The following is a 20014-nucleotide window of genomic DNA, read 5'->3' as shown; positions in this document are numbered from 1 at the left end:
GAGAACATCAGCTGAGTGAAGAATAGGAGAGATTTCCCATGCAGTGGGTGGGCGGGCGGGCTGTAATGAACCAAGGAGTTAGGAATGAAGGATATGAAAGACTGTTTCCATACCTTACATTAAAAATCTGCCATATGGACTCACCTCTACTTTTGCAGCTATTATCCCAGTATCATAGGAACATAAAAAAAAACCCAGTGGTTTTGTTTATCTTCTTTTTAATTTCTTTATTATTTTTATTATTATTATCTGATTTGATTTTTATTTACTTTTAATCTAAATTTAATTTAATTTATTTTTTTTATATCCTTCCCTCTGCATCCTCTGTTATCATCATTATTATTATTTGCTTCTTTCTGCAACTTACATAAGGTGCTTTGCTCCGGCAGTTCGTCTTAATCCCCCATTGTCACAACCGTATTATTCATCTAGCATTTTATATGTTTTATTTAAGGGTTTTTAAGCTAGGCCCATTGTGGTGAAGTGTACATTGAAATTCAAAAGTGTAAAATATTAAGACTTCTGCAACTGCTTTTGTCAGCTTAAGATCCTGGGCATACTCTTTATGAAAAATCCCACCGAAGTTACTGATGAGTCCTTAAAGGTATTACTAAGTTTTTAAGCCTTCATTTTCATATTGCCTCTGGTGGCAGGATATTCTTTTTATTTTCTTTTTTCTTTTCTTTTTTTGATCCCTGTGGATTTATTTATGTACTTATGGCATATCATATATGGACTAGTGATATATAGTAACATTTCATCTAGATTAATAAAACACAATAAAATATAAATATTAAAATGATCTGTGTTCAAATACCAATGTCTCTAGGCCATCTAACCTTTGAAGCATAGTATCATTTATATTTTAAAAAATCAGATACTGGACTGGTATATGCCTTCAGCTTACTGCTGGGCACTATGTGACCTACAGTTTGAGGTGGGACTCTGCGGTCACACTGAGGGGAGGATATTGTGCTCCATTTATACAGAGTCCCAGCAGATGCCGTGTGAGATGCAAAACCTAGTCAGGATTGTCCATTGCTGCTGTGATAGTTCAAAGTCTGGCAACATTTTTGTGGAGTCATTTATATGTCTTCCTATGACTGGATGTTCAGCAAGCTATTTGGCTTTCGTTTTGACATTGATTTGGCAAATTCAAATAATATTCCCAATCTCTCTTGTCATTTGGGCCTGAAAAGGTCCATTTTTTGTTTTTGTTTTCATTACCATGTATTTTGAAAGCCAGGAAAATCTACAGAGTAGCCTGGCTGCCAGAAGGTGCTAGTTCATTTAGTTCACGCCGTCGCACTATCCAAGGTGCACTGAGAGGAAGCAAGCTTCACACCCCATCATTGTAAAATTGTAGGGTATAAGATTCCTAGTAGACAAGACTTTGGGATTTTTTTTTTAGAAGTTTTTACTGACCTCCTCTCTTTCCTCCCTCCCTGATCCCCATTTTCCTTTCTGTACAGCAAAGAAATTAAGTTACAGAAATGAGGTGGGGATCTTTAGGATGGAATTGCATTTTGAACAAGTAACACGTAGTACAACAGCAAAATTGTTTAGATGCATACATGGATGAACCAGATACTGGTCTGCCCCTTTCTTTCATTGGACACTTAGATAAAAAGAAAAGTGAGTTTTGAATTGTGGCTTCCTCACCAGTCTAATTCTGGACATAAATTTCTACTTTGGGAACCTACCCAGACACCAGGCAAGCAGTTCCCATTAAAGCTACATGCACCCTGTGTTTGTTTGAGTCTCTGTACAATTTATAACTTTACTGAATTCATTTTTCAAATTCCTAGAATTGGCCAGGTGGAGATACAGGGTTCTAAAACACAAGCTCAAAAATATATAGTTATCTCCAAAAAATTCTGAATCCTAGAAGAAAATCTTAGAAGCCCTTAGAGCAGTGGTTCTCAACCTTTTTAATGCCACGACCCCCAACCGGTCGTAAGTCGAGGACTAAACCGGTCGTAAGTCGAGGACTAAACCGGTCGTAAGTCGAGGACTAAACCGGTCGTAAGTCGAGGACTTTCCCTGCCCGGGAGCGCTGCACATGCGTGGTTCCGCCCCCTGCGCCGGCAGAGGCGTAGCAGGCAAGCGGCAGAGACGGAGCAGGCCGACCACCAGCTGGCCCAGCCCAAGGGAGGTAAGGCACCCACCAGAAAAGGGGGAAAAAATGGACCAAAAAAATGGCGGACAGCCTTGCTTGGCGACCCCCGTGAAATGGTCGATCGACCCCAAATGGGGTCCCGACCCACAGGTTGAGAACTGCTGCCTTAGAGTCAGGTTAGGTGCCGGTTCTTCTCTGAAGTCACTAAGTGAATTTTTGGATGAACAGAAATGCTAGAGATGGATTCTGATCACCAAGAGGGAAAAGTAATTTGGGTAAAAATCAGCAAGCATGCAATTTTCTCTAAATGAGCCTTGACTCATTGGTAATTTTCTCTTCTCTAAAACCCTCTCAACTTTGTATGACCAGATAGCCCCAATTATAATCAGCAAAGAAGCATTAAGGGTGCTTCAATTTTCTTTAGATTAAAGAAGAATGTGCTTATTAACTTGTGCAAAAGTGGATCCCCTGCCATAAAGCTGAATAAGTGAATGGACTATTCATGCTAACTTTTTTACGGTCACATGTTGTGGAAGCATGTGTGAGATTTGTCTTCCTGCCATGTACTGTCAACACAGAGTAAGTTCTTAACGTTTGAAGGCAAGTTAGGGCTTGGAGATCAAAGTGTTTAAGAAAAACTCACCTTGTTGCCCCAATGGCTGTATGAGTTAATGGGTTTCGTGCTGGTCTCCCAGCAGGAGAAGACAAAATTGGTAGATCATATTTCAAAAATGAATAAACACCATGAAGAACAAGTAAAGGCACTCAGCAGCTTTCTGCATTTGAAACATTAGACAGCACAAAGAAAAGGGGCATCTCTTTTACCTTGTGTTTCTTTCATTCTTGTGACCTCATTTTGTTTTATAATACGGGAGGAGACATTTCAGTGCCCAGTCAATAGTAATACTTCTATCACTATCTTCGAATTTTTGTCCTTCAAATGTGCAACACTCAGTCTTTTGTCATTTCTTCAATGTTCTGATGATTCGGACCTTCTCCTCAGAGTGTTGATTGTGAGCAAAGACATCATGCTAGTAGAGAACTAGAGGTTTACGCATATTTAGCTAAAAGCATCACTAGGTTTCCTGTAATAGCTAAGGACATACCATCATGCTGTTGCACATTTTCTCAACCTCCCCTGTTCAGTTTTATTGGCTGACCCCAACTCAGAGTAATGTGTAATAAAATGAAGGCACAACGTGGATTGAATAAAGCTGATATTAGCAAGCCTTACGCCATGGGATGGTGGGAAATAAGATAAGGGGCCGCTGCCTAAAATAGCAATTGCCATGGTCTTCTTGAAGTTCCAAGCTCACTGTTTATGCATTTTGTTCTCTGGGACCAGTCTGGCTACTAGAAATGTTGATTGAAGAAGACTGTTCTGAAATGAAGGATGTGCATTATGCATGTGGAATGTGATGCTCAGAAATAAGAAAGATATTAAACAGTGGAATGGCTTGCCTCCCGAAATTGTGGGTATTCCACCACTGGAGGTTTTTAAAAAGAGATTGGATAGCCATTTGCCTGAAATATAGGGTCTCCTGTTTGAGCAGGGGTTGGATTAGAACAGAGGTCCCCAACCTTTTGGACACCAGGGACCGGTTATGTGGAGAGAGTTTTTTCCATGGACTGGAGGGGGTGTGGTTTTGTGTGCTGCCTGCATCCTGCAGATGGGGCTTTGCTTGTTTGTGCAGACCAGTTGCTGGCATGCCGCGGTCCGGTACTGGTCCACGGACTGGGGATTGGGGACCCCTGGACTAGAAGACTTCCAAGGTCCTTCCCAACTCTGTTACTGTATTCTTAGTTCTACGAGATCTTTAAACAATAGCCTAGGTGTCATCTGGAGTTGCTATGAGCTGAAATATGAGTAATACTCTACTCCAGAGGTCCGTTCCATAGCAAAGAAGGGCACACTTCCAGACTGCAAAGTTTTGTGCGGTGAGCTCCAACTCCTTGGATTTCAAATCAGAAGTTTGGTTTGCAAACACACAAACACTTCAGCAAAATAAAAATAAAGTAAAGCAAACAGCAATGAAAAAAAATGTAATTGGTAGCTTCAGGCCAGTATAACATCCGTGGCCAAGGATAATATATCTTTAAGTACTTGTAATCTTTTGAAATTCCTCCTGGCCCTGCTGGAGAGAGGACATAAAGATTACCAAATGGGAGGTGGGAGGGAAGTGACTGGGGGGGGGGAGAATTTTGCCAGACACACTTTAAGAGACTAATGGATTTCTAATGTTTACATTCTTTATATACAAACCTGCTTTATAAATGATCCTGGCATTAAAGCTGTAAAACAAAGTCATAAAAACAGCCTGCAGCTCAAGCATGGAACATAAATGCCTTTTTTCCACAGGCAGATGAATGAGAGGCAGTGGAGAGAGCAATCAATATTTATGTGCCTTATCTGTGTTTCTGCCTTCCTGTCAGGGAGATGGTAGATAGAGAGGGGTATGTATTACCAGCTTTTGGGGTTGAGTTGAAGTTTGCCTCCCTAGTGCTCAGTGCTTACCTTGAGAGTACAATATTTCAACCAACTTTTTCCCCATGTACAGTGTAATGCAGGGGTAGGGAAACTTGGCTCTTTTATGACTTGTGGACTTCAACTCCCAGAATTCCTGAGCCAGCCATACTGGCTCAGGAATTCTGGGAGTTGAAGTCCACAAGTCATAAAAGAGCCAAGGTTCTCCACGCCTGGTGTAATGGGTTCCATTTCACAGGGTGAACTTAGAATGCCAGATAACAGCTATTCTGTCACTATCATTGCAGCAGTGGCAATCCCTGTCAGGGAGATAATCGTATACCTTCCCCAATTTTTTGTGCAGAATAATTGAAACACAGTTTTTCCTGGGTTGTTGGTTCACATGTTATAAATAGTTAATGGTTTCCCCTATCCAGTCATGTCCCATTTAGGGGTTGGTGCTCATCTCTGTTTCCTAGCCAAGGGAACCAGCATTGTCTGAAAATGCTTCTGTGGTCATGTGGTCAGCATGACTATTCGCCAAGGTACACAGAACATTATTGCCTTCCCATTGAAGTGGTACCTATTTATCTACTTGCAGTTGCATACTTTCAAACTGCTAGATTGACGTGGGTCTCAAACTGCCAAGCCCAGCATCTTAACTGCTAAGCCACCATGTCCTTTACACGTCATTCTCTCCTGGAGGAGAACATTGCCCAGACCAGGGATAGACAACTATTGCAACTTTATAACCTGTGGACTTCAACTCACAGAATTCATGAGCCAGCTGTGCTGGCTCAGAAATTCTGAGAGTTGAAGTCAACAGGTCATAAAGTTATCATAGTTGCCAACCCTTGACCCAGAGGAAGGTAGTACTACATAAAGTGAACAAAAAATTAAAAGGAAGGATTTTGTCCGTGTGGGTGTGGGTGGGTGTTTGTGGGTGTTTGACTTCTGTATTCTTACTCTGTTTGACCAAATTAACATCACAGATGCTTATTTCATTTATTTTAGTAATTGTTTTTTTTTCTCTGTACAAAGTTTTATTAGTTTATAATATATGATACAATCAAAATACAAAGTAAATAGTGGAAAAGGTGGGGAAGGGAAAAGGGAGTAGAGAAGTGAGGTAAGAGAGAAAAAAAGGGGGGAAGGGATTGACTTCCGACTTCCTTTGACACAATAGAGCAGTGGTGGCGAACCTATGGCACGGGTGCCAGAGACGGCACTCAGAGCCCTCTCTGTGGGCATGCGCGCCATCGCCCTAGTCCTAGGCCTTCAGCTGGGCTTTATAAAACCTTTTCACTTTAGGCCTCCACCGCTGGGTACAAAAAAAAAAAAAGGTTCAATCAGTCAATTTCAACTTCTTGCGGGGAAAAAAAAGATCTTGCAAAGTTGGAATTGATTGATTGAACTTTTTAATCCCACCCAGTCTGCCATTACCATCGCAGCCACACCCACCCAATGGGCCACGCCCACCCAATGGGCCATGCCCACCGACACTCGACAATGCATAAGTGGGTTTTGGGTTGCAGTTTGGGCACTCAGTCTCTAAAAGTTTCGCCATCACTGCAATAGAGCATCAGCTTTAAACCTCAACTTCTTACTTTTACAAAATAATATAAACTAGCCATTTCAATAACATCAAATCTATCTAATTGGTAAAGCCCAGAATCAAAAATTTTTCCACCTCAAGCACATTACTTCATTTATTTTGATTCAAGCAGAAGACCTTGGTTTCAAGGTGGAGTTGCTATAAAATATTTGTTCCAACTAGAGTATTCTTTTCCAAGATTCATAGCATTAAGCCCGAAGAGTTCAAAATGTCTAAATATTAAGTGAATCTTTTTGGCACTGCACCAAGCATTTAATAGGAAATCAAGAATGAAACTGTGGATCAATATACTGGAATTGTAATAAAGTCGTTCAAACAATACTAAATCTATTGACAAGAGTTGCAAAAATTGTCCACTTTTAAATAGAAAAGTTGACTTCACTGCTGTATATGCAAACGCTACTGGTATCACATGCAGAGATCAAAATTTGGTTTTGTTTCAGAATTCAAACTCGTAGGCACTTAGAGCATAATATACCACCATTACTATTATGGGTAGCAAGGCAAGGGTTACTGATGTGGCAACTTTTGGAGACATCTGAATTGATGAAAACCAACTGGAGAACATAACAAGATACTGTAATTTTACAAACTGAGATTGAAAGACAATAGAGGGGAAAAATACTGCCCTACTGAGTTGATGATGATGATGATGATGATTTTGCTTCTATTCAAACCATAGCCCAATTCGAAGAATAAACAGTAACAATCACTTTATCTCTATTAGCTCTGGGGCCTGCATTGAAGGGGGCATTTTATTCTTTATAATGATCTTGGGCAAGCATTTTCAAATTAGCTCCAGAAAAGCCCATTCATCATAAGACTGTCTTGTCTGGATTTAAGCTTTTTGCTCTTACCATTCCATTCTTACCAACTCGGGGCTATTGTTGTGCAGCAGCTTCACAAGGGCACACTGGGAGGGCATTGTGTGCCTCAATTACCAGCCCCCCCCCCGTATAATTGTAAGGTTCGGAGAAAATTATAGAGCTGGAAATGAAATTAAGGGGGAGGGGGGACACCTGGCAGCAATAGAGAGCAGAGAAACTAAGGAGTACATGCGTGCGTGCACGCAAACACACGCACAGAGATTAGTTTGGAGTTTAATTTGCTGTTTCCAAAAGAGCAGTTAATGGATTATGACAAATGTCCTACTGCTTTCCCTAGTGCTGTGTTAAAATGGAAATGGAAAGTCAATTTTCCTAAATGGATTTTAAATGGCTGCATGTATACATTTCTGAGAGAGGGAGAGAGAGATTTGCTCAGGAGGCATCTCGGGCTGCTTTGGGTCTGCTCCATTGTGCTTCCTGAAGACTCCAAGAAAAAGCTATCCTGAATTGTGGCCAGCAGTGACAAGCTTCTCTGATGATTTCCTATGGTTCTATTGCTGCCTTACTAGAAGCAGGCTAAGGGTTTTTGCCAAGACCTTGTAAGAAAAGTGCATTACGTTTTTTCATCATGATGGCCTCTTGAGTCCTGTTATTTTTTAAAAAATAAATTGTTGGCCATTACGTGTTTCAAGAATCTCAACGATTTAACCTTCTTCTTTTATGGACCTCCTCAACAGTCATAATTTGAGATATGGCTAAGGAAGGTGATTTATTCAGCTTTTGAGTGGGAAGCAAAATGTATCCTGCATTCTTTTAATTTCCAGGTACCAATTCGATGCCTTCCATTCATTTTTAGGATGCAAGACCAACCTTTAACTCAAGGTTTAACTCCAGATCTACATTTGTAATAGTATAATGTATGTCTGCCTCCCAACTCTCTAAATGTAGACCACAATTATCATTCAATGCTTTTTTTCAAAATCAATGTAACAAAAGCATGCCCAATAGTTCTTGTTGATTGTGAGTCTCACCCCCTCCTAGAATCTGATTGTCAGGTAAAAAAGGAGATTCTTGATGCATCCAATGTTTGAATGTCATGATGAAAAAGTACCCAAAAGCATAACTATTTTACTTTCACCCATACTCCAGATGGCTAAAGGAGTCTTCCAAAATCTGGCCCTCTAGTTTTATGAGTCTACAACTCCCATGATCCTCAAACAGCACAGACGTTGGTAACTTGCATTATCAGCCCAGATAACTGATAATTGATCACATCCATGCTCATTTAAGGAGGAAGGGGAAATCTCCAAATAGTTGTAATTCTAGTCAAAACAGTGTTGCCTAATAGACTATGGATATGAAGTACTTGTTTTTGATCTGACTTTTGTTTCATTTGAGAAGATTTTCTATGCTTTAGGACTATTAAAGGTAAATGTTTCCCCGTCCATCATGTCTGACTCTGGAGGGGAGGGAGTGCTGATCTCCATTTCTTAAGCAAAGGAGCCAGCATTGTTCAAAGACACTTTAGGACAATATGGGTATACAGCGAGGTGCATGGAATACACCTTCCCATTGAAGTGGTTCCTATTTACCTACTTGCATTTGCATGCTTTTGAACTGCTAGGTGGGGCAAGTAAAGGGAGCTCACCCCATCATGTGGCACTCAGGTCTTGAACCTGGGCTGTCAGCTTTCCAGCTGACAAGCTCAGCATCTTTAACTACTGAATCATAGGAGAAATCTCCCCTGGATTATTTGCCAGTTGTATCATAACTGCTGCCTTTCTCTTGAGATCAGAATGTATGGAATAAGGAGGTCCTGTTTTCCCTAAGAGCCTGAACGTATTTTTATCTTCAAAACTCAATGCTGGGAATAAAGCTTCCTATCCTAGATAGTCTGTGACTCCAAGACCTGAGGATCTGACTTCACTTTATCATGCCACTGTTATCTCCTACTTGTAGCACAGTAAGTCTATCCACACTTGGGAGTCAGAATGATATTTAACATCTGCAGAGTGCTTTAGAATATTCAGAGCACTTTAGAGTGATTTACCCTTGCTGTTGATAGAGGAGAGAGAGAAAAAACTGAGCAATGTCTGAAGCCATATGTAAATCTTTTGATGTTATCAAGTTCTGTCTTTGAGTAACTATGATTTACTAAGATCTATTGAATTTATTTCTGAGCAAGAATTTTGCTCTATAAAGCTTATATATTTATAAAGTTTGGCTATAGCACTTTTTCATTTGCAGATCTATTAGGAATATTTCTTTAGTCATAACTTAAATTTTGATGTCTACGGCAAAAAAAGTGACCAACCAGAATGATTTCAGTCTAATAAAAGTAGGGTTTGTCTGCTAATAGCAAAAAAAATATGTGAGAACGCAGTGTTCTCCTTTCTCCTTCGCTTTTGCTTCTTCATGTAGGACTGGTTTACCATTAGTTCTTGGTGTAAATTAGGCAAAAGGCATGAACAATATTAAATTTCAAACTGGAGACAGCAAGAGACAGAAAACCTTTTTTACTGTCTGGAGTCATCTTTTAAAGCTGGGTTTCTCAACCTCTACAAATTTAAGCTGGGTGGACTCCAGAATGGTGGAATTCTGGGAGTTGAAGTCCACTGAGCCTGAGCATGCGGAGGTTGAGAAACACTGCTTTAAAATGGTGAACCAATAGCTGAATATGAAGTTAGATTACTATTAGACGCAACTAGAAGAGTCTTTCTTTTTCCCCTTTTCTTACAGGGATTGAGTATGGAGATGTACTGCCAGATTCCTTCCCATCAGCACCTGCAGAGTCCCTCCCCAATTTCCTCTTGGAACCACAAGATGCCTACATAGTGAAGAACAAGCCCGTGGAGCTGACCTGCAGAGCCAACCCAGCCACTCAGATCTACTTCAAGTGCAATGGAGAATGGGTGAATCAGAATGATCATCTCACAACAGAGAGTCTGGATGAAGTCACTGGTAAAAATTAGTCCATTTCTTATATTCTTTTTGATTTTTTTTATTTCCACCTCCCGCTCTCTTTTCAAGATTTCTGGACTTGCCTTCTTTGGCAGTAGAGAATTAAAGTGGACAAAGAGTCTAAAGATGTCTGCATCTTGTCCTATAAGACTGATGGAAGATAAGAACTTTGTGATGGAGGGGTGATGTTTCAGATTAAGCTCCTAGGAAAGTTAGTGAGATGTTCTTCAAAGAAAGGAACAGCAATGATGCTCTGAAAAATAGCTAAACCTCTGTACACTGTTGGGAAATTGGGTATATTCTGGAGAAGATTCTCAATTCATTCTTTAGCCTACCGTGAACATGTATCTTAGGATCCTTAACAGAATCCTCTGCATTTTGCAAATCTTCCTTGAAGGACAAAAGGATGCCTGAATTATTTGTTCAAACATAGAAAGTGCAGAATCTGGTACAGCAGCTATATGTTGAGATGAAACAGATCAGTCTATTCTTGATCCAGTTTTCCTTGTTTTTCTTTTAAATAAATAAATAAATAAATAAAATCACAAACGTGGAAAAAACCCCACCCAAACCAGGTTTCTATTATGATAGACTTACATAATTGTGACAAGTTAGATGGAAGATGGATGGATGGGTGGATGGATGGATGGAGGTAGATAGATAGATAATCTCATTTAGCAACCCCAGTCGAGACTCATTTGTTAAGTGGTTGCTACATGATACCACAACTGTGTTTACAATCTTACTTCAGCTTTCCTTTGCTTTACAGACCAGTGAAGGTTATATATGCAAGGAAAGGTAACAGAGTTACTTTTACAACTGTTGCTGTACGAGGCAGTCACTAAATGAGGACTACCTGTATGTTAAATCTACTTCTGTTACCTGAAAGAATTAATCCCAAATGAAGAATTGATAACAAGAGTGCAAATTGGGGTGGTGGCTTTATTAATATAAGTGAGAAGTAGAAGCCATAGGACCAAATATAATTCTTGGTTTAGTATTCCTTTAATACAGCTTCCTCCATCTTGCTGTTACAATTACCCTAGTTCAGGGGTCTTCAAACTTGGCTCTTTTATGACTTGTGGACTTCAACTCCCAGAATTCCTCAGACAGGCACGCTGGCCGGGGAATTCTGGGAGCTGAAGTCCACAAGTCATAAAAGGGCCAAGTTTGAAGACCCCTGCCATAGTATCTAAGAGCAAACAAGTCTGATCCTGGAAGCTAAGCAGGGTCAACTCTAATACTTGGGTGATTACCTGGAAACTCCAGGACTGTTGCCAAGACTGAGAAGTCACAGTGGCAAATCACTTTCTGAAACCTGCCAAGAAAACTGCAAAGATGCAGTCACCAGGTGCAGAGCTCAAGTGAAGGGTGTTTTTACATTAGTCTGATGCCTCTGAAAGGCAAGAATTAGGAAGAGGCTATTCTAATGCAGTCAGTGGCATTCGAAGGAGGGAAGCAATCTATCCTAAGTGCAGACAATAGGGGTGTATGTGTGCTGTTAAAACAAGGAGGCTAGCTGCAAATATGGAGTCAGATTGCTGCCAGTGTGCCAGTCAGCTGTTTTATGTTCAGTACCACAGCAGCAACAAAAAACAGCGTGTCTTCAAGTCAATTTTGACTCCTAGCAACTTCCCCCTGCAGAGCATTTTTTAAAGTGGTTGGCCATTGTCTTCTTCTTAGGGCCAAGAGAAAGTAACTGTCCCCAATTACCAGCTGGCTTTGTGCCCAAGGTGGGACTAGAACTCAGAGTCTCTGGGTTTCCAGTCTGGTGCCTTAACCATTACACCAAACTGGCTCACAGCAATAGAGAAGCAGGAGAGAGTGTCAAAGATACTAAGCGTGTCATTGAATGAAGGGCATTAACCTTCCCCATTTTGGACATAATTCCTCACAAAAAAATATCCATTTTTGAGTGTATTTTATTTCAAAGGATGCATTTCTAAATATGGTTCATCCTTAATTTTTAATACCCACATTTTAAAATCCAGTCTTAAATCCCTGCGCTACATTGCAAAATTGGAGAAGTGTACTGTATAATCCTAATAGTAGACAAGTTTTCATCAATATGTATTTTGGAGATGTTAATTTGTAGCACAATGCAAAATAAATTACACAGATTTGTGATTTCAATATTATATTGTCTGAATAACAGTTCATACTAATTGCACTAACATCATTGTACACAGCTACTTCAGTAACACTTTCCAACAAAGTCCTTAACACGAGGCTGTTAAGAAAACATTTCTTGGAGTGAGGAAGATAAAATTCTTTCATAGATAAAACATTTGCTAAGAGCACAGAAACAAAGAAGAGGGATGCATAGTCAATTATTTCTGGGCGAAAGATAAAAGAGTCCTAAGAATCTGACCTGAAAGCTAGTTTTATGTCTTTAATGCTGTTATGGATTTTAAAGCTAGACTCAAGCAACCTTCTGTTGATGGAACTAAGTAGAGTTAGTGAAGTAACTAACTCTAAAAGTAAATAACTGATTAATGTAACCATGAAGTTAGATGTCCTATTTCCCTTAAACTTCAATGAATCTTGTCTTCTTGGAGACCTCTTCAAAGTTGCCTACAGTTGCTCAAGAGGTGGACCACAACTTATTTTAACAAACTAATACATAATTAACTCATACCAGTTCAAACCCTCTTTAGGTTATAGAGTCTGCAGATGGTCCTTGCCTTGAGAAATCATTGCTTGATCCTCCCTAAAAATAAATCAAGGAGTGCAGTAGTTGAACAGGTTTTGTTTGTAAAATTTTAATTTTAATCTACCACCTGGCACATCTGTGTAGGACAGATTTAGTTACAAAGCTACTTTTTTTGTTCTGTTTTGTTTTTATGCCTTGCTTGTATGCTTCCCAGATGCATTTGATTGTTTATTGTTAGGAACAGGATGCTGAACTAAATGGCCTTTTGATATGGTCCAGGAAAGCTTTTATATTCTTATACAGACTGAAATAGAATAATGGAGTCCATATCGTAGTTAATTCCACATTTTCCTGGCAATTTTAGCATGCTGGAATCTGTAGTGGTCCCAATTGTTTGTTTGTTTGTTTTAAGAGGGGCAGCTCTGAAATATTCTGATAGGGATTGGTTTAAATACCTATTTGACAATCACAATAATAAAATAATAGAGTTGGAAATTCTTGAAACCAGAGTTCTCTCCAATTTCAAAGGCAGTAAAAATGCCTTTTGAAAACTGGATTATTATTCAAGACCAGTTTTAAGAAACTTCTGTCAACAAATGCCTTAAGTAAATTCTTACACCAAATCTAGCCACAGTCTTGGGATAATTGGAGCATTTCATTACTTTTATTTTTAATTGCACTCATTCTGCTGGAGGAACTTGGCATAGCTTATTGCAACAACTTACAAAGCAATTGCTTATTTCCATCAAAATCATTCTGCATTTTCTCATACTCTTAACAATCTTAATCGTCCCTTGCTCCTTTTCTACATTTTTGTAGCAGTAGTTCTCAACATTCAATTCCACATAGCTTCCACATCTTTTTTCCTTCTTTCCTTATAAATAGAGTAGAAATTCTATTAACTCTCCTGAAAGATTATTTTTTTCTATTGTTTCTAATGTAGGACTCATACTTCATCTTCTTGCAATTTTTCCAAGTTTTCTCTTCTTTATTTCACTTCTTTTCTTCCATTTTTTCCCCACGATCCATTTTGACTCTGCTAAGAAATGATATCCCCCACATTACCTAGTATCTCATTGCGTAGTATCTTTCATTGATGCTTTCTTCATCGTCATCATATCAGTGATACTTTTAGATTTATTCCTTTATCGTGTGTATCCATGACTAGACTTTGGTTTAAACCATAAACTTGAAATCAGGAAACCTGGAAACTCACAAACAGTCATTCTCTCGTTCATTCTTGTGTCTCCAAATGGTATTCCAGTGTTTCTCAACCTCAGCAACTTTAAGATGTGTGGAATAACTCCCAGAATCCCCCAATCAGCCATGGTGGCTGGGGAATTCTGGGAGCTGAAGTCCACACATCCCAAAGTCGCTGAAGCAGAGAAACACTGATCTATTCACTTTCTTTTTACTGTCCCATCTTATTCCATCCATACATTCATTGCACTTAATAAAATGTTTTTCCATTTAGATTTTTTTCTCAAAGGCCATCTTTGGTTGTTCCATTATCACTATTCACTGGTGTACAACATGCAGCTGTCACCAACTTATGGATTCCTGTTTTCATATTCACTCACTATGATCTAAGGGACAATAATTCAGAAACTTTGCCATATATTTCAGCAGTTCATTCATAATTAAACCATTATCTTCATTCCCTGCATGTATTCATCTGCTACACTCCAAAGTTCAGACCATTTTTATTCACATCTATTACACTATTCTAATTCTTCTTAATTTCACACATATACAATATACGCACATCCATACACTTTACCGTATGTTCCTCTTCCACTCCAATTTTCATTCTTGTATCTGCTATGGTCATCACCTATAAATATTGACCACCACCAACTATCAGTGCTTTGGTCAATCAAGGCCTTGTCATAACACGTTTTAATAAGATAGACATTGTACAGACTAGAGTACTATAATTACAGATAAATCTACCAACATGCACCATTTTCTGCTACTCATTAAGACAATGCCAGTCGGTTGGGGCACATTCTAGTCATTATACCACAAGTGTAACCAAAGTCCAATTATCCAGTATCCTTATGCTCCTCTCTCTGAGTTAGGACCCCTAGCTCAGAGAGAGGAGCATAATCTAGAGCAAGGATCCCCAGTCCCTGATCCGTGGACCAGCAAATAAGTGAAGTCCCATCCATGGGATGCAGGCAACACATGAAACCATGCCCCCTCCAGTCTGCGGAAACTCTCTCTGCATGGAACCGGTCCCTGGTGCCCAAAGGGTTGGGGGCCACTGATCTAGAGATTAACTTTCAAACAAACATATTTTGCCTATGTGCCACCAGTTCAGAGGTCCTTGTATCCTCCTGACATTTTATATAGTATATTATCATTACAGCATTCACTTTCATTTTTAAAAATTGCTACCTAATAAGTTGAATTGCACCAAAGGTAATTAGATCATTAATTTATTTATGTATAGATCACCTACTTTCCAACTTTCAGTTTATTCACACTTTATTATCATTGCTTACAAAACAGCAATTGCCTTCACGTTGATGGCAGGATCACTTCCGGAGTGTGCATTCACGCACCACTTGCGAGTTTCCAGTAGTCATTATTTGTTTCTTTGGGACAGAAGGCTAAAGTAGGCCTTAATCAAAAAGACTCTTCTTATGTAGAACTTGGGGTGGGAGATGTAGGAAGATGGCTCTGGGTCAGCATTGTTTGCTGACTGCTTCAGATAGTGACCATTCACAAGTACAGCCAAAATGAAAAAGTAACTTTGTGGCCAATGCTTGGAGGAAAGCATTCAGTGTGAAGCTGATTAATGTCTAGTTCAGGGGTCTTCAAACTTGGCCCTTTTATGACTTGTGGACTTCAACTCCCAGAATTCCTCAGCCACCCTGGTCTAGTTGATTTCAGGCAGCGACTCCCAGAGTGGAAGCCTTCTAATCAATTAATTGAGGTTACCAAGTTGAGTTTGTTGCCCTTAGCACTTTTTTAGAAACACACTCTGTGGGGACAAGCATCTCAGGAAGAAAGACCTTGTTTAAGCAATCACTTTGCCCTGTGAGGAAGGGGAAAAAAGCAGGAAATAGGTCTGGCACAAGACATTGTATAAAATAAATTTATGTGAATGAAATAGTAGCAACCAGCAATCAATCCTTCCTTCCTCCCTCCCCCTCTCTCTCTTTAGCAACCATTTCACTGGAACCAAATACAGGCACTAAATGAGGACCATCTGTATTTGCTTCCCATCAATAACATTTTTTAAAAGAAGAAAGATAATCTGATGACTTCTAGTACTTTAAGCTAAGTTGAACTTTTCTTTTTTTAAACTTGCACTGACACTCATTTCCAATTTTCAAAATATTTCCTTGCCTCATTTTCACTAGAGACAAATATTTTGCCTTGCAAAAGTAGGGGATATTCAACCCACTAGATATTACATTGATAATAAAACAAAGCTTCTGTTTTAAGGTTTTTCTCTCCCTTTCTCATGTCACCAAAGAACAAATACATGCATACATACACAGTGAAATAAAAACGGGGTAATTATGGCAAATACAGTAAATACAGTAATAAAATGTATGAGTAATAAAATGAAAAGCAGATATAACATTGGGCAAGGCATCCAGCAGGTGACTTTGAATCTGCCAAATGAACTGTGATTGGGGCCTTGTTTCCTTTCTCCCTGTGAATTATGGAATAAATTCTGGACACATATGATATAAGTGGTAGAGTAGGAGAAGAGCTGGCAGAGCTGTGAAGGTGGTGTTAAACAAGTCATCAGTCTAGAGCAGGGGTGTCAAACTCAATTTCATTGAGGGCCGCATCAGCATTGCGGTTACCCTCGGGGGGCCGGGTGGGTGTGGCCAGAGTGGGCGTGGCCTACCAGGTGGGCGTGGATGGAGTGGGTGTGGCCTACCGGGTGGGCATGGCCAGCTCTACATCGTTCGCATCGTGGGGGCCTGGGCAGGAGTGGGACAGATCTGAGGGTCTCTGGCGAAGGGGGTGGGACCGGGGCAAGCGCCAAGGCATGGTCCATTTCTTCATTCCTCACAAAGTGTGACACCTCCCCAGCATGCACCCAGGGGGCGGGGCCGATACGGCAGGGGCTGGTTCCTCGCTGTTTCTAGACAGCCTTGTGGAGCTAAGACTGAATGCGTTTCAGCATAGATGGCCACCACAAAATTGTACATTGGCTCCTGGCCGGCCAGGGCCAAGGCAGCTGGGGCCGTTCCCTCACTGTTTCCAGGATGGCTTCCCGGGCCACATGAAACCACTTCGCGGGCCGCATCCGGCCCCCGGGCCTTGTGATTGACATGTCTGGTCTAGAATCATTATGTTCCCACAAATAATCTAAATCCAATTCCTCTGGAATTCCATTTACCCTTATCTGACACCAATTTAGTACTGAACTTTAGTTGACTAGATTCTTCTCTATAGGTTTGAGCAATAAATCCTTTTTGAACTGCAGTTTAACATTTGGTCCTGGTCCCTTCCACCTGACAAATAGAGGTAAAATCTATGTGTATGATCTATTGACATGTTACATAAAGGATTCCATGACCCAAACCAGTTCTGTTTGACTTTTAGATGCAATGCTAAGTAATGTTACAGAGAGACGAGTTGTCTATATGTCCTATTTTACAATTTCAAACAAGGCTGAAACTATANCACAGAAACAAAGAAGAGGGATGCATAGTCAATTATTTCTGGGCGAAAGATAAAAGAGTCCTAAGAATCTGACCTGAAAGCTAGTTTTATGTCTTTAATGCTGTTATGGATTTTAAAGCTAGACTCAAGCAACCTTCTGTTGATGGAACTAAGTAGAGTTAGTGAAGTAACTAACTCTAAAAGTAAATAACTGATTAATATAACCATGAAGTTAGATGTCCTATTTCCCTTAAACTTCAATGAATCTTGTCTTCTTGGAGACCTCTTCAAAGTTGCCTACAGTTGCTCAAGAGGTGGACCACAACTTATTTTAACAAACTAATACATAATTAACTCATACCAGTTCAAACCCTCTTTAGGTTATAGAGTCTGCAGATGGTCCTTGCCTTGAGAAATCATTGCTTGATCCTCCCTAAAAATAAATCAAGGAGTGCAGTAGTTGAACAGGTTTTGTTTGTAAAATTTTAATTTTAATCTACCACCTGGCACATCTGTGTAGGACAGATTTAGTTACAAAGCTACTTTTTTTTGTTCTGTTTTGTTTTTATGCCTTGCTTGTATGCTTCCCAGATGCATTTGATTGTTTATTGTTAGGAACAGGATGCTGAACTAAATGGCCTTTTGATATGGTCCAGGAAAGCTTTTATATTCTTATACAGACTGAAATAGAATAATGGAGTCCATATCGGAGTTAATTCCACATTTTCCTGGCAATTTTAGCATGCTGGAATCTGTAGTGGTCCCAATTGTTTGTTTGTTTGTTTGTTTTAAGAGGGGCAGCTCTGAAATATTCTGATAGGGATTGGTTTAAATACCTATTTGACAATCACAATAATAAAATAATAGAGTTGGAAATTCTTGAAACCAGAGTTCTCTCCAATTTCAAAGGCAGTAAAAATGCCTTTTGAAAACTGGATTATTATTCAAGACCAGTTTTAAGAAACTTCTGTCAACAAATGCCTTAAGTAAATTCTTACACCAAATCTAGCCACAGTCTTGGGATAATTGGAGCATTTCATTACTTTTATTTTTAATTGCACTCATTCTGCTGGAGGAACTTGGCATAGCTTATTGCAACAACTTCCAAAGCAATTGCTTATTCCCATCAAAATCATTCTGCATTTTCTCATACTCTTAACAATCTTAATCATCCCTTGCTCCTTTTCTACATTTTTGTAGCAGTAGTTCTCAACATTCAATTCCACATAGCTTCCACATCTTTTTTCCTTCTTTCCTTATAAATAGAGTAGAAATTCTATTAACTCTCCTGAAAGATTATTTTTTTCTATTGTTTCTAATGTAGGACTCATACTTCATCTTCTTGCAATTTTTCCAAGTTTTCTCTTCTTTATTTCACTTCTTTTCTTCCATTTTTTTCCCCTCGATCCATTTTGACTCTGCTAAGAAATTATATCTCCCACATTATCTAGTATCTCATTGCATAGTATCTTTCATTGATGCTTTCTTCATCATCATCATATCAGTGATACTTTTAGATTTATTCCTTTATCGTGTGTATCCATGACTAGACTTTGGTTTAAACCATAAACTTGAAATCAGGAAACCTGGAAACTCACAGTCATTCTCTCATTCATTCTTGTGTCTCCAAATGGTATTCCAGTGTTTCTCAACCTCAGCAACTTTAAGATGTGTGGAACAACTCCCAGAATCCCCCAATCAGCCATGCTGGCTGGGGAATTCTGGGAGCTGAAGTCCACACATCCCAAAGTCGCTGAAGCAGAGAAACACTGATCTATTCACTTTATTTTTACTGTCCCATCTTATTCCATCCATACATTCATGTCACTTAATAAAATGTTTTTCCATTTAGATTTTTTTCTCAAAGGCCATCTTTGGTTGTTCCATTATCACTATTCACTGGTGTACAACATGCAGCTGTCACCAACTTATGGATTCCTGTTTTCATATTCACTCACTATGATCTAAGGGACAATAATTCAGAAATTTTGCCATATATTTCAGCAGTTCATTCATAATTAAACCAGTATCTTCATTCCCTGCATGTATTCATCTGCTACACTCCAAAGTTCAGACCATTTTTATTCACATCTATTACACTGTTCTAATTCTTCTTAATTTCACAGATATACAATATACGCACATCCATACACTTTACCATATGTTCCTCTTCCACTCCAATTTTCATTCTTATATCTGCTATGGTCATCACCTATAAATATTGACCACCACCAATTATCAGGGCTTTGGTCAATCAAGGCCTTGTCATAACATGTTTTAATAAGATAGACATTGTACAGACTAGAGTACTATAATTACAGATAAATCTACCAACATGCACCATTTTCTGCTACTCATTAAGACAATGCCAGTCGGTTGGGGCACATTCTAGTCATTATACCACAAGTGTAACCAAAGTCCAATTATCCAGTATCCTTATGCTCCTCTCTCTGAGTTAGGACCCCTAGCTCAGAGAGAAGAGCATAATCTAGAGCAAGGATCCCCAGTCCCTGATCCGTGGACCGGCAAACAAGTGAAGTCGGATGGGGAGGAACAGACTCAGGCTCAACCCTTCCAAGACCGAGTGGCTGTGGCTGCCGGCGCCTCGGCATAGTCAGCTGACCCCATCGCTGACTATAGGGGGCGAAATTTTGGCCCCCTCGGAGAGGGTACGCAATCTGGGGGTCCTCCTGGATTCGCGGCTGACGCTGGAAGACCAGTTGTCGGCCGTGACCAGGGG

At 39.7% G+C, this 20014-nt stretch overlaps 1 protein-coding gene across 1 annotated transcript in view; it reads left to right on the top strand.

The window, feature by feature from the left end:
- The first annotated feature begins 2790 nt into the window (after positions 1-2790).
- UNC5B (unc-5 netrin receptor B) overlaps positions 2791-20014 on the top strand; it is a 69169-nt gene continuing 51945 nt past the window's right edge. Inside the window, exons 1-3 of the mRNA XM_029285748.1 lie at positions 2791-2874; positions 5447-5522; positions 9765-9986. Of these exons, the coding sequence (XP_029141581.1) occupies positions 2791-2874; positions 5447-5522; positions 9765-9986 (382 nt within the window). The remainder of the gene's footprint in view (positions 2875-5446; positions 5523-9764; positions 9987-20014) is intronic.

The sequence above is a fragment of the Protobothrops mucrosquamatus genome, unplaced genomic scaffold (assembly GCF_001527695.2).
Source record: "Protobothrops mucrosquamatus isolate PMUCROS unplaced genomic scaffold, P.Mucros_1.0 scaffold2183, whole genome shotgun sequence".
Lineage (NCBI taxonomy): Eukaryota > Metazoa > Chordata > Lepidosauria > Squamata > Viperidae > Protobothrops > Protobothrops mucrosquamatus.
This window is presented reverse-complemented; position numbering and strand designations above follow the sequence as displayed.